The sequence below is a fragment of the Gracilinanus agilis genome, chromosome 6 (assembly GCF_016433145.1).
Source record: "Gracilinanus agilis isolate LMUSP501 chromosome 6, AgileGrace, whole genome shotgun sequence".
In the NCBI taxonomy this organism is placed as follows: domain Eukaryota; kingdom Metazoa; phylum Chordata; class Mammalia; order Didelphimorphia; family Didelphidae; genus Gracilinanus; species Gracilinanus agilis.
Genome location: NC_058135.1, coordinates 33,142,857 through 33,158,222, shown reverse-complemented (window position 1 = coordinate 33,158,222; position 15,366 = coordinate 33,142,857). Strand labels below are relative to the sequence as shown.

Sequence of the window (15,366 nt, the reverse complement as noted above, 5' to 3'; positions counted from 1 at the left end):
GAAGTACAAGGGTTAAAAAAAAAAAAAAAAAAAAAAAAAAAAAAAAAAAAAAAAAAAAAAGAGTAACTGAAGACTGGTCTTTGGCTGAAAGAATGATGAATTAGAGAAAAGAAAAAAAAATCAGTTCCTAGATAGCCTACTATGTGCCGATTACTGTGCTAAGAACTTTTATAAATATTTCACTTGATTATTATATTATGTATCAATGTTATATGTAACATAGTATACATTACATAGTAATTAATATATGATACTTCAAAGTAGGCCAATTGATGATAAAGTCATCATTTTGCCTCCAAGACATGTCTTTTCTGTTATTGTTTTTGCCTCGGTGGGGAAAAGGTAGGGAGCCATGCGGGTTTTTGGGGAATGGTTTGGGGTTTTCCATTTTTTCATTGCTGGGACTAAGCACCCCAACTGAGTTGTCCACATTTTCCCTCATCCCGGGTATACCTGAGCAGCCTGAAGGTCAAGGTTAAGCTATCCTATGCTTCTAAATGAATAGGACAATATTATACCCAATGAACAGAACTTAGTGGTCTCTTTGGGCTTTTCTTTTTAGGGGAAATACGCAGCCTTTCTTTTGTTAACCCTTGAATTAAAAATGTTTATCTCAGATGGAGAATATACACGTCTAATAAGCTAAGTTGCTGGATCTATCTGACTTCTCAGTCCTTTGCAGGAATGATTTGTGATTGGGGCCCAGAATGGATTTTGAGTTCTAGAAATCTCCAAGTTTCAGTTTTCAGTTTGAGGCTTTGACATTTTTTTCCTTTAAAGCTATTTTCTTTGGATCCCAGCTTGCATGACATTTTATCTTTCTTTTCCTTTCTTTTTGCCGTTTGCAAAGACTCTTGGGAGGATTTGACAGAGTTGGTGGAGCAAATACGTGGCGATCCAGAAGGTGCGTGCCACAGCCAACATCTTTTCAGCCGTTGTTCTCATTTTTCTAGTGGAGGGCATCCCCTACCTTAGGTGTTGCTTCTTGTGGCAGTGGAACTGTTAACACATACCGGCCTGATTGGGTCACAGGGTTCTTACCTAATTTGCTAGGTCTTGTCTTTGGGCTCCTGCTTCCTAATGAGGCTACAAAGCCTCCGGGAAGCATCTCTTTTTGAATTAATGCCAAAATTCCATCTGAAAAGCATATTGCCTTAGGAACCCAAGATAAAACCCTCTCCTTCCAATTTTTCTCTACCCCCTTTCTCCTCCTGTGTATGAAGTTGGGGAAGTAATTTTTCCTCCACTTCCAAAGTAAGGTTAGACCTCTGGAGCTCCCTTCTAGCCCAGTTTGTAAATTTGTTCATTGTCCAGGTTAAATCCCATTTTTTATCAAGCAGCTCAGACAGATATTTATATATGCAAGGCACATAAATGGTTAGTTTAGTATGAACAAGACAAAGACAATGGAAGAAGGCTTTGTCCTTAAGAAATTTAAATCTTGGCATTTAGATGGCATTTCGAGGGGAACTCAAAACACTGTAGATTTGGAAATTTAATTTCTGGTCAAGACCCTAAGATTTCTGTCAAGACCTTAAGAAAGAAAGAGAAACAAGATACCTGGAGTTCAACTCCACCCTTTGCATAGAAAAGGGGAAATCCCTCTGCCTTGGCAGCCTTGGCAGCCTCAGCAGCCTCAGCCCAAATCCTCTGCTCCAATCAAGCTGGTCTTTTCACACGTGCAGTGCTCATTGCCATCATCTGTCTCATCTGTGCTATTGGCCTCATCTGGCATGCCTTCCTATTTCCCTACCCCCATCACATCCTAGCCATCTTTTGAGATCCATCCTAAGTTCCATTTCCTCCATTAAACCATTTGTCCCTGAAATAGGCCATGGAGATCTCTTCTTTCTGGAAGCATTTAGATGAGTAAATTAGGTGGCTTTTTGGAGAAAGCCCTTGTCTTGGAGTTATTAAGATCCAAGTTTAAATCCTGCTTCAGAAATTCCCTAGCTCTATCACCCTGGGCTAGCTCTGCTGGTGATAATAGCATTGCCCACTTCAAAGGATTGCTATGAGGATCCAATGAAATAATGTAAAACTGTATAAATGTTAGCTATTGTTCTTGCTATTATTGCTGTCTCCCAACTGAGTAATATGTCCTAGTTACCTAGGGGGTTAGCATTGTCTTCTTCTCTAGACTGTAAGCTCCCAATGGTATTAGGCTCTCCAAAACTGTTTGGTCACACAGTACGAAGACTAGATCTAGACCCAATTTAGCTGAATGTCCTATTGAACCATATATCTCTGTGAACCACAGGGCTCAGCACTGCCCCTCTTCACTCATGGCAGAAACTTTCCGAGTTTTTTTTTTTTTTTTCTTCTTGAGATCTTTTCTCTTATGACATGCTAAAGTGACCATGTTTCATAAAGGCAAAATAGGATAGATTTTTTTCTGCAAGTTTATAATCTCTTGCTTTAATGTAATAAACAGTGTTCAAAATTGCTTTAATAGAAAAAGTTGTTTTAAAAAAGATTCTCTAAAAAGCCAAAAGAATATTTCTAAATGTTGAAACATTTGGAATGGTTTTTCCTTGCTTTTCACGCAGTTGCAAAAGGTCAGTGCATGTACAAATCACCAAAGTAGGTTATGTGATACAGTGGAAAAGGCTTGGATTTGGAGGTCCCAGGTCCTCAGTTCTACCATTTCCTGGTTATATAATCTTGGGCAAGTAATTTAACTGTTTGAGGGCTTCAGTTTCCTCATCTTCAAAAAAAGGGTGGAGGGAGATGGACACTTCCCAGACTTTGAGAGTTACAAGACACATTGGTCAGTGGCTAATCTAGTCCAACTCCGGCACAAAAGGGATCCTGACTGTAAAATACTCAGCAATTGCCCATTTACCCCTGCTTGAAAATGTATAAGGAGGACTAACCCACTATCTCTCTTCATTAAAAATTGAGGGGGGCAGTTGGGTGCAGTGGGTTGAGAACCAGGCCTAGAAATGGGAGGTCCTAGGTTCAAATGTGGCCTCAGACATTTCCTAGCTTTGTGACCCTGGACAAGTCACTTGATGACCCTCCCTCCCCACCCCCATTGCCTAGCTCTTACCACTCTTCTGGCTTGGAACCAATACAGAGTATTGATTTGTTTATTAAAACAAAAACAAAAAAAAAACTGCTTGTATAACCATGCTTTCCTCATCTTGTATTGGCCAAATTGGTTTTTTTTTGTTTTTTGTTTTTTTTACATTCAAAGCCCCATTGCATTTCATCTTTGTAGAATTGGACCAATATTCCAGATTGCCTGGGTTCCTATCATCCAATATGTCAGGTAACCTTCTCCCCTTTGTGTCACATCAACATATAATGAGCATGGTACCTATGCCTTTCTCCAAGGCACAGATTAAAAATGTAAAGAAAACATAGCAAAGTACAAATCTGGTGTAAACTACCAGAAACCTGCCATTTTGACAGTGACCCCATCCATGGTGATGCCTGAGACTGGCTTTTCAACTAACGTTGAATCCATTTCATTGGAATATTGTCTAGTCCACAGTGCTCCATCTTTGTCACAAGAATAATGTATTTTCAAATGCTTTGTAAAAATCTAGGCAAATTGGATTCATAGATTTATCCTCTTCTACTGGTTGAGTAATCTTGTCAAAAAAAAAAGGCAATGAGGTTTGTCTGACATAATCTGATTATCTTTTTAAAAATTAAATTTTATTTTCATGTCTGCATTTTCTCCCTTTCACATTTTCCTTCTTCCTACCAGAGAGAAAACAAGAAAAACAACCCCCTTCACCACCCAGAACATGTACAGTTGGGCAAAACATGACATGTGTGACCTGTTCATTATGAAACCATTGTGGTTCTCTGTAATCACTGCTTATAGATTTTCACCAACTCATTTTTTTTTCTTCTTAAATAAGTATGAACTTAAGAAATTAGTATTTCAGGGCAGCTTGGTAGCACAGTGAATAATAGAGTGCCACACCTGGAGTCAAGAGGACCTGGGTTCAAATGTGGCCTTAGACACTTCCTAGTTGTGTGACTCTGGGCAAGTCATTTAACCCCTAGCCCTTGCCTAGCTCTTGCCACTGTTCTGACTTGGCATTACTACTAAGACAGAAGGCAAGAGTTTAAAAAGAGGGGGCAGCTGGGTAGCTCAGTGGATTGAGAGCCAGGCCTAGGTTCAAATTTGACCTCAGACACTTCCCAGCTGTGTGACCCTGGGCAAGTCACTTGACCTCCATTGCCTACCCTTACCGCTCTTCTGCCTTGGAGCCAATACACAGTATTGACTCCAAGATGGAAGGTAAGGGTTTAAAAAAAGAGAGTTTAAAAAGAAATGATATGAATGTTTTCATATATATAGAGAGAGTAAAAGCACAGAAGGATTGTATATAAAACTGGGACTCCATTAGTTATTTTTATTTGCATACTGTGTACATGGGTTTCTTTTTTGTGTTCATTTCACTCTGTATTAATTCCTAAAAGTTTTCGCAGTTTTCTTTAAATTCATTCCTTTTGTCATTTTGCATGCCACAAAAATATTCTGTTGTATATTGTTTGTCCTTCTATAATAGAGGGACACCCAAATTGTTTTTTGTTCTGTATATAAACAAAAAGTATTGCTGTGAATATTTGTGTATGTATTGGTTCTGTATTTTTGTGTTCATTCTCTTTGGGATATAGGCTTAGAAGTGACATAGGGTATGTGAGATTTAGGGCATAGTTCCAAAGTGCTTTGTAGAAGGTTTATAATACCACCTCTAATCTCCATGAATAATATTGTCCTTGAGTCCCTCCAAAAGTATGATTTTCTGTTTCTATCAAACTTTTGTCAGAGAAACTTGCTACAGAGTTTTTCCTCCCATATTCAGTTTCTCTTTTAACTCTTTAATTATTGATTTTGCTTCTACAAAAGCATTTCATTTTTACGTATTCAAAACTATCTGATTTATTTTTTATGATCTTTTCTGTCATTTGTCTTTTCCATCTGTTGTCATAAAATTATTTTTGATATGATCTTTTATATTATTTCTTTATGATGTGACTTTACATCTAGATCATATTTTATTTCTTTATGATATGACTTTACATCTAGATATATCCTTTTGGAGCCTTTTATTGTATATTGGACGATATGTTAATTGCTTTCCCTTTTTCCCAGCAGTTTTTGTCAAAAAAATTCATCCATTACCATTTGGTGTCCTAAGGTGCTCTATCATCTATTCACAAAGTCCTACTTTGTTTCCTTATCATGATATGATGACCTTAGTTCTTGGAAGGCTGTATCTAATAGAGAATAGGTTCTATTATGTTCTACCATTCTGGGAAGGCTTTTTATGTAGATCCCTGATAATATTCTGATTCTGTTTCCTGAGGACCTCCTACAAAGAGGCATATCACTGGTTAGCTACTCAGTTGATGAATTTCTCTTGACCACAGTGACTCATGAAACACATTTTAAAAAAATATTTTTGTCCTGTGTGGTCTTTGAGTCACATGTCATTTAGCCCCTATAGTTGTGGTAGTTTCATGGCATGAAGGGGCAGAGGGTGATAAGCATCACATGGTTGTTAGACAATCACTCTAAAAATCACTCTGTCCAGTGACCACTCAAAATGAGTATTGCTGGAGATACCAAATCATATCCATCTTGACATTTTTGTTATTAATGAGACCAGCATAAAAAAAGGAAAATGGATGGAAATTGGAGCTAAGTGGATGGAAAACCAACAAGTACATTTGAAAGAAGCAAAAGATTTGGCAGTGTGTTTTATTGCCTCCCCAGAAGTTCACAAATAATATCATCTCATAGGATATTTGGTCATCACCTATTTTCAAAAATACCTTCAATGAAAATAATTGTAGCTTACATTCTAGCAGCTGTTGCTGAGGATGAAATGATAATCCTATGAAGAATTTTAAAGAAATCTCCAGGCTAAAATTAATGTAGTCTTTGAGTGTTGATGACCTCATTGCTGAGGTGGGAAAAAATAAGAATGAGGAGATGTATTTTTTAAAATGTGACTCTTATCACTCTCTGTCCCCTTTGTGCTATGATACAACTATATCTTTAGAGATTAATGAACTTGTGGCCCAAAGACCACACAGGACAAAGATATTTTAAAAAAACACATATTTATGGGTCACTGTGGTCAAGAAAAATTCATCAACTGACTGTGTGCCTCTTGTAGGAGGTCCTCAGGAAACAGTGAAGTGGCTCATAGAACAGAGAACAAGGCCTGGAGATGGGAGGTCCTGATTCAAATGTAGCCTCAGACACTTTCTAGATGTGTGATCATGGAAAAGTCACTTAACTCCAGTTGCTTAGCCCTTACTTCTCTTAAGCTTTGCAACCAATATACACAGTATTGATTCTAAGATAGAAGGTAAGGGTTTTAAAAAAAGCTTATGGTTCAAGAAAAAAAGGAATGGAGACCAAAGACTTCTGGGAATATGGAGACCAAAGACTTATAGGGAATACAGAAACTTCATGATTTTCATTAACTCTTTAGGATTGGTTAGTGCTGAATATAGCAAGTACAAAGTAACACCATAAAAAACAAAATTGGTTGTTTTTTGACAGATATGGAAAAGCTTGTTGTTAATTTTTAAAATTCTTTTTAGCATTCATTTTTCTAAATTTTGAATTCAAAATTCTCTCCCACCCTCCATCACATCTCAGGCTTATTACTAATGTTGGAATTGTCCTTGAGTATGATTAGACCATTGACTCATCAGAATTAAAATCAGAATGAATGAAAAACAAGTAGAAATAAAAATGAGGTGAAATTTTAAAATGAGAAATGGACAACAGAAATGACAATTCCATTGACTATATTAATTTCATCCAAGGAACCAAGAGCCCAGAAAACATCTTGATCAGCAAACATCTGACTTACTTGCCAAATGGAGAAAGAGGACTGCCAATGGCAACATTAAGTGACAACATAAACTCATTTGTAAACTCTTAGAAGGAAGGTGGACTATTGTGGACAGTAGCATTTCAAATAAAGTATTGAGAAACAGTAGAGGGTAAAACTAGCTTAAAGAAAGCATGTCAACATAGCCACTTAATTTCATTCCATGGACATTCAAGAATGAAAAGAGGACTACAGATAGAAGAAAAGTAGAAAAGATTTGCAAAAATCACTTTCATAAATTTCTCTATTTAGCATGGTGGAGGCACCACTGTTCAACCTTGATATCATGGTCTTTGTTGTATTGAGTTTGTGAAAAAAAAAGATGGAAAGAATAGCTGTATACTACCAAGTATACATGCACACATACACACGTTTTGGCCAGGACTCATTGGAAAATACCTTGATGTTGGGAAAAGTTGAAGGCAAAAGAATGGGAGGGCAGAAGTTGAGATGGATAGATAGTGTCATGGAAACAATGACCAGGAATTTGGACAACCTTCGAGAGATGGTGGAAGATAGAAGGGCCTGGCATGTCCACGGAGTCATGAAGAGTTGGATACAACTCAGTGACTGGACAGCAACAAAATATATGGATGGAGATCAAAGCTAGAGGTAATAAAATTATGAGGACGTTGAAGGACTGATTAACAAAAAGGATCTTACTGAGAGGAAGATATCAAAGGCATCAGAAAATCTCAGACCTGATTTAAAATAATGTGACTGAAAGAACTTCAATAATTAATCACTTATACCTCTTTTCTCATCTATACATCTCATCTGTATAAATCAAAGCCTCCTTGATAAGTATATTAATATGGAATATGCAGATTTGGGGGGGCCATTGGCAAGAGTCCTACAGTTTGGACAGGCACAAATAGAGGATGGCCTTTCTCTTAAGTGAAAACTGAAATTGATGAGCTCAAAGATTTGTCAGTGTTTTCGAGAGTGTGCTACCATGCTTGGTTGGTTCTGAGTCTTATGTAGCTAATCTGTTCCACTGATCAGCTTTTCTGTTTTAAAGAATAGAAGGAAAGCTAGTACTAAATAGTTTTGATGAATACTGTTTTGTAATGTTGTTTGAGATCTGGTACTGTTAGGTCCCTTCTCTTTCTCTCCATTTTACATTTTTAACTTGAGTTGTTTTTTTTTTAGCACTGTTTATTTCTCCAGATGAATTTTGTTGCTATCTTTATAGTTCTATAGAGTAGTCCTCTGGTAGTTTGGCATGGCTCTAAGTCTGCATGGTAGAATTATTTTTATCATATTGAAATGACCCAATATTGCACAATTATTATCTCAATTATTTGTTTTCATGTGTATGTTATTATATATATGTATACACACACACACATAAAACCACTACTTTCCTTCTTAGAATCAGGTCTGTATATTGATTCCAAGGCAGAAGAGCAGTAAGTGCTAGGCCAGTGATGGGCAAACTATGGCCCTCGGGCCAGATGTTGGGGGGGGGACTGAAATGTTCTATGGGGCCCTGCAACATTATTCCTAATCTAACGAATACAATGAGTAGGATACAATACAATGAAACTTTGAAAGAGTTGCTTTTGAAACAGACTGACAGATGAGCATTTCCTTTCCTTTGGCTCCCTCTTTGAAAAGTTTGCCCATCGCTGGGCTAGGCAATGGGGGTTAAGTGACTTGCCCAGGGTCATACAGCTAAGAAGTGTATGCGGCTTGATTTGAACCCAGGGCTTCCCATCTCTAGGCCTGGCTCTCAATCCATTGAGCTACCCAGCTGACCTATTATATTTTTGTAAAGAATATTCTTTAACTCTTCTACTCCTTTCACTCTTGGATGAAATTGTGCAGGCCCTCATTTGGCCTGTCTCCTTTTAAATCTGAATTTTGGCTGCCATTATATTTCTGCATGTGATGACTAGGACCAGGTGAGGCCCGCTCCTGGTTCTGGATTTTGCCTCCTCTCCTGTTGGCCCACAAAGGGTGCTGACCTCATTGTGTCTCTGAGTCCTCCTCTTTGCACAAAGAAAGTGGTACCATCACCTCTTTTGTGCCCAGAGAAACCCAGTCAAATGTTACAGATTATACTGGTCTTGGGCCTCTTACAAGCCCCCTGGACTAGATGGTGGAGCCTATAGCTATTCCTTTTTGGTAGTCTTCTAAATTATTGTTTCATCAGGGTACCTTTTTTTTTATCTTTGTTACAGTGATTATAGCTTCTACATCTTTACACATTTAACTCAGAAGATGAAACATTTTTTTCTTTCTTTTCTTTTTTTTTTTTTGGAAATCTTTAATTAATTAATTAATTTAGGGTATTTTTCCGTGGTTACAAGATTCATGCTCTTCTCTCCCCTTCCCCCCCAATAGCTGACACGCAATTCCACTGGGTTTTACATGTGTCATCAATCAAGACCTATTTCCATATTATTAATATTTGCACTCGGGTGATCAGAGTTTACATTCCCAATCATAACCCCATCTACCCATGTGATCAAGCAGTTGTTTTTCTTCTGTGTTTCTGCTCCCACAGTTCTTCCTCTGGGTGTGAATAGTGTTCTTTCTCATAAAGTCCCTTAGAATTGTCCTGGATCCATTGCATTGCTGGTAGTAGAGAAGTCCATTACATTCAACGTATACCACAGTGTATCCGTCTCTGTGTACAATGTTCTCCTGGTTCTGAAACATTTCTTTTAATGAACCATTTCAGAATTTTAACAAGTAATCAAAGTCAAACTCATTGGTAGGATCCTTTCTTTTCCCTGTTCTGAAAAATCAGGATAACATTTACCCTCCTTCAGCCTCATGGTTTTTCTATTCTGCATGCTCTTTCAAAGATTACTGACTAAGCAACCACAGAGATGGAATTTATCAAGGCCAGGTGACCTGAATTCATCAGGGGCAAGTAGGAGCTCCCTGGCCTCTTGGCTTGGGTATTAATTTCCAATTTAGTCATTTCTATCTTGTCATTTCTAGCATGGAAGGGCATTCTCCTTAGCAAAGAAAATGAACAATAACTGAGCAGCTCTGCCTTCTCTCAGATTTTAGTTATCCCATCTAATCCAAGAATGGTCTTATATCTTCCTTGATCCTCCCTTTTATGCCAATACAACTAAAACGCCACTTTTTGTTAGCTTAGCTTCCTTTGCCAGCACATTCTGATCTTTGGCGTTCCTGATAATATTTTCCTAGGATTTGTTTATGTGGCTTTGCTTCCATATTTTGGATGTTTCTTTTTACAGTCTTAAATTCCTTAATGAGTTAAGTTCATGGTGAATTTCATTGATAAGAGAAATATCCCATTTTGTTTTGAGTGAAATTGTTTCCTTCCTGTCTTTAAATTTTCATCCTTAGGCAGTTCTCATCCCTCCTGGGTTGACTTCTATGTCAAGTATTAATTTTGGAAATCCTAGCTTGGGTGATCTATATAAGCAGTTTTCTCCCTCTCCCATCCATTTTAGTTTAAAGCCATTTTCATTAAGTTTACAAGACACTTGGCAAATATGGTCTTACGAGCCTTTGTTAGTTGTGACCCATTTCTGGCCAAGAATCTATCATCTCTATTCTTAATTGAAGTTTTCTCTTTTTTATTATGACCTTGATAGCACACACGGATGTTTCCTTATACAAAGAACAGAAAAAGAGGAAGAAGCTATGTAGCAAAGTGAATAGAGAGCTAGTTTTAGAGGCAGGCGGACCTGAGCTCAAATCCTGCCTTGGGCCTCCAGATGGGTCACCCTGGGCAAGTCACTTAATCCTTGTTTGCCTTAGTTTTCTCCACTGTGAAATGGGGATAATAATAGCAACAACCTCCCCAGGATTGTTGTGAGGATGAAATGACATAATTTGTAAAGTGCTATGTTGGCTATACTATCTATGGAACTGCCAATCTCCAGTCTATATAGTGTATTATTTTCATCCCAATATTTTAGATTATGGTTCAGAAATTATAATCCCATTTGCAGTCACTACTTTTTTTTTTTTTAACCCTTACCTTTTGCCTTAGAATCAATACTAAGTAAGCGTCAGTTGCTGGGTAGCAAGGAAAGAATTAAAACCAGTACCCCCTCAGGCCTTCAGGTTCTTTCCCCAAGAGTTCATAATTGCTGGCAGTGCTGTTCATTTCCTTTAGGCTGATTCAGTCCTGCTCCTGTGAATTAATTCCTAGAAGTGAGGGCAGTTATCTGTTTTATAAGTCTTGGTAGGTTCCATGTTATGGCTTGGATACATAACTTGATTAGACCATAGACTGTCTGTCATGGTTATTTAAGATCACACATGGCTGCTTCAGTGTTCAGGAATAGGGAGGGAGGGAGTCACTGACTACTTTTACTCTTTTTCCCTCTGAGGCTTCTGGTAAAATCTCTCACTTAACCTCAGTTTGCCTCAGTTTCCTCATCTGGAAAATGGGGATCATAATAGCACCTGCCTCCCCAGGTTGTTGTAAGCATAAAATGAGCTAAAAATACAAAGTACTCAGCATATAGTAAATACCAAATAAATATTATTATTATTTCCTGCATGATTTCCTTTATAACTCTCTTCTTTTACAACCTTCCAAGGAAGCTGTAAGTAGATGCCTTCTAGCTTTGAAGCCACAGAAGCACTAAGTGCAGGTGAGAGTAATCATACCAAAGCAAAGCCAGTATCCTCTTATAATATATTTTGGTCAGAGTTGTTTGTAGGCCTTTGGTAATAGAAACCTTAGAAACAAATGGGAATGTACCCATTATTTGATATTGTCCGTTGAGAGAGTTTGGGGTGTGTGAGTGATGTTTTTAGGAGGGCAGAGCAGTGAGTTCTTCCTACAACTTTCAATTAAGGAGGATGTCTGGGCCTGCCATTTCTTCATTTCCCCCCAGACTATTGTTTTTGCTATGCATTCCCCTCTCAGAAGCTATTTAATCCTTCAAGATCTCATCTGTCCTGGAACTCCAACCTCATCTCTCCCTCCAGTCCTGAGCTCCCTCTGATTGGAGGGTAGTCAGAGCCCAGTCTTACCCTCTTCAGGCCAAATATGTCCCATTCCACTTGGAGTAGTCTTTCCAAAGCTGACACATTTAATAAGAATACCCTTTGGGTACATCTCTTATTCAAAATTTATCTAATTATGCTCTATTTAGGAGGAATGACATGAGGGATGCTGCCAAATTCTATGCCAACTTGTCTCATCATGTCTCACTCAAGCTGCTTGCTATTTTTCTCAAGGCGGGTTAATTACGTTAAACAGCTTTGCACTTGTGCCTTGTTCATGGTGACTGAATAGTGGAATTTTCATCCACAGAGTACATAACATTGTCACATCCAATGTTAGGCCATATTCAGTCATGTATGACTCTTCATGACCCCATATGATGTTTTCCTGTTAAATACTCTGGCTCATTTTACAGGTGAGGAAACTGAGGCAAAGAAAAGTAAGGATTTCACATAGTAATCATCCGAGGCTGGATTTGGAGAGATGAGTCATCTTGGCTCCAGGCCTGGCACTCTCTCCACCTTGCTACCCATCATGCAGTGCTCCTACCCCAAATCTGACTCTTTCATTTTAAATCCCATCCACTCGTTTTGTTGATTTAAATGAATAATCTCTATCAAGCAAGCGTAAGCTTTCCCTCTACCTCTCCCAATTCCTCACTACTCTGACTCTGTCCCAGGCCCCTTTTCACCTCCAGCATTTCAGAAGAGGAAGGCACTGTAGAATATAGGGGAAAGGGGGCTGATTTTGGAGCCAAAGAACCTCAGTTTGAAGCCTATCTCTGACACTGCATGTTATCTCCTCTCTGGGTGTTGGTTTACTCATCTGGGAAATGAGAAGGCTGGCCTGGATAACTGCCCAAAGTCTCGAATCCTGGGACGATGATCATTTTTTAACAATCATGAAAAGTTGGGAGACTCTTGTTGGAGGGCATTAACATTTAAAGTGTCAGTAAGTGCTCTTTTTATTACTGTTTGGTGACTTGTAAATGGTTAACTTTTATCAGGCTCTTTGATGCACCAACCAGCCAGTTCAGAAATACTCAATCATGATCAGTTTGGGTTTGGAAAGCTTACTTAATCTGTTTGATTTAATGCAACGAGAGCTAGGTATATGGAGTGTGGCTTAAAACAACATGAGTAATGGGAAATCCTGAGCCTCCCGTTCCTTTCATTTGAACTCCTGAATCTGAATTATGTTGAACATCAAATTGGAAAATAAACCAACCCCTAATGGAAGAATCTAGAGAATTTGGAATTAATGTTCTGCAAGACATTTTTAAAAATATTTATTAATATTTATTTTTTAGAAAAGTTAACATGCTTACATAATTCATGCTCTTACTTTCCCCTTCACCTCCCAAGCTCCACCCCCAAACCCCCATGGCTGATGCGTATTTCCACTGGTTTTAACACGTCATTGATCAAAACCTATTTCCAAATTGTTGATAGTTGCATTGGTGTGGTAGTTTCCAGTCTACATCCCCAGTCATGTCCGCCTCAACCAATGTGTTTTAGCAGTTGTTTTTCTTCTTTTTCCACTCCTGTAGTTCTTCCTCTGAACATGGGTAGCGTTCTTTTCCACAAGTCCCTCAGAATTGTCTTGGGCCATTGCATTGCTGCTAATACAGAAGTCAAATATTCGATTTTACCACAGTGTATCAGTCTCTGTGTACAATGTTCTTCTGGCTCTGCTCCTTTTGCTCTGCATCAATTCCTGGAGTTCTTTCCAGTTCACATGGAATTCCTCCAGTTTATTATTCCTTTGAGCACAATAGTATTCCATCACCAGCATATACCACAATTTGTTCAGCCATTCCCCAATTGAAGGACATACCCTCCTTTTCCAGTTTTTTGCCACCACAAAAAGCACGGCTATAAATATTTTCGTACAAATCTGTTTATCTATGATCTCTTTGGGGTACAAACCCAACAATGGTATGGCTGGATCAAAGGGCAGGCATTCTTTTATAGTCCTTTGAGCATAGTTCCAAATTGCCAGCCAGAATGGTTGGATCAGTTCACAACTCCACCAGCAATGCATTAATGTCCCAATTTTGCCACAATCCCCTCCAGCATTCATTACTCTCCCCTGCTATCATTTTAGCCAATCTGCCAGGTGTGAGGTGATACCTCAGAGTTGTTTTGATTTGCATTTCTCTAATTATTAGAGATTTAGAACACTTTCTCATGTGCTTATTGATACTTTTGATTTCTTTACCTGAAAATTGACTATTCATGTCTCTTGCGCATTTATCAATTGGGGAATGGCTTGATTTTTTTTATACAATTGGTTTAACTCCTTGTATATTTGAGTAATTAGACCCCTGTCAGAGTTTTTTGTTATAAAGATTTTTTCCCAATTTGTTATTTCCCTTCTGATTTTGGCTACATTGTTTTTGTTTGTACTAAAGCTTTTGTTTAATATAATCAAAATCATTTAATTTACATTTTGTAATTTTCTCTTACTCTTGCTTGGTTTTAAAATCTTTCCTTTCCCAGAGATCTGACAAGTATAATATTTTGTGTTCACTTAACTTATTTATAGTTTCCCTCTTTATATTCAAGTCATTCACCCATTCAGAATTTATCTTGGTGTAGGGTGTGAGATGTTGATCTAAACCTAATCTCTCCCATATTGTTTTCCAAATTTCCCAGCAGTTTTTGTCAAATAGTGGATTCATGTCCCAAAAGTTGGGCTCTTTGGGTTTATCATACACTGTCTTGCTGATGTCATTTACCCCTAAGTCTATTCCACTAATCCTCCCTTCTGTCTCTAGCCAGTGCCATATCGGTTTTTTTAAATTTTTTAAACATTTATTAATTATTCACCCTCCCCCCCCCTTCTCCCCCCACCCATGGTCGATGCACATTTCCACTGGTTTTAACATGTGTCCTTGATCAATACCTATTTCCAAATTGTTGATAGTTGCATTGGTGTGGTAGTTTCGAGTCTACATCCCCAATCATGTCCTCCTCAGCCCATGTGTTCAAGCATTTGTTTTTCTTATATGTTTCCTCTCCTGCAGTGCTTCCTCTGAATGTGGGTAGCGTTCTTTACCATAAATCCCTCAGAGCTGTCCTGTGTCATTGCTTTCTGCTGGTACAGAAGTCCATTGCATTCGATTTTACCACAGTATATCAGTCTCTATGTACAGTGTTCTTCTGGCTCTGCTCTTTTTGCTCTGCATCAGTTCCTGGAGGTCTTTCCAGCTCACAATGGAACTCCTCTAGTTTATTATTCCTTTGAGCACAATAGTATTCCATCACCAGCATATACCACAATTTGTTCAGCCATTCCCCAATTGAAGGACATACCCTCCTTTTCCAGTTCTTTGCCACCACAAAAAGCGCAGCTATGAATATTTTCGTGCAAGTCTGTTTATCTATGATCTCTTTGGGGTACAAACCCAACAATGGTATGGCTGGATCAAAGGGCAGGCATTCTTTTATAGCCCTTTGAGCATAGTTCCATATTGCCAGCCAGAATGGTTGTATCATTTCACAACTCCACCAGCAATGCATTAATGTCCCA

At 38.3% G+C, this 15,366-nt stretch overlaps 1 protein-coding gene across 7 annotated transcripts in view; it reads left to right on the top strand.

The window, feature by feature from the left end:
• RUFY3 (RUN and FYVE domain containing 3) overlaps window positions 1–15,366 on the top strand; it is a 147,453-nt gene that overhangs the window by 54,537 nt on the left and 77,550 nt on the right. Inside the window, exon 2 of one of the 7 annotated variants that reach the window (XM_044682261.1) lies at window positions 851–904. The exons of 5 other annotated variants lie outside the window; for them this stretch is intronic. In XM_044682261.1, the coding sequence (XP_044538196.1) occupies window positions 851–904 (54 nt within the window). Of the gene's footprint in view, window positions 1–850; window positions 905–12,537; window positions 12,552–15,366 lie in introns of all 7 variants that reach the window. One more of the 7 variants, XM_044682264.1, reaches the window with a different exon arrangement.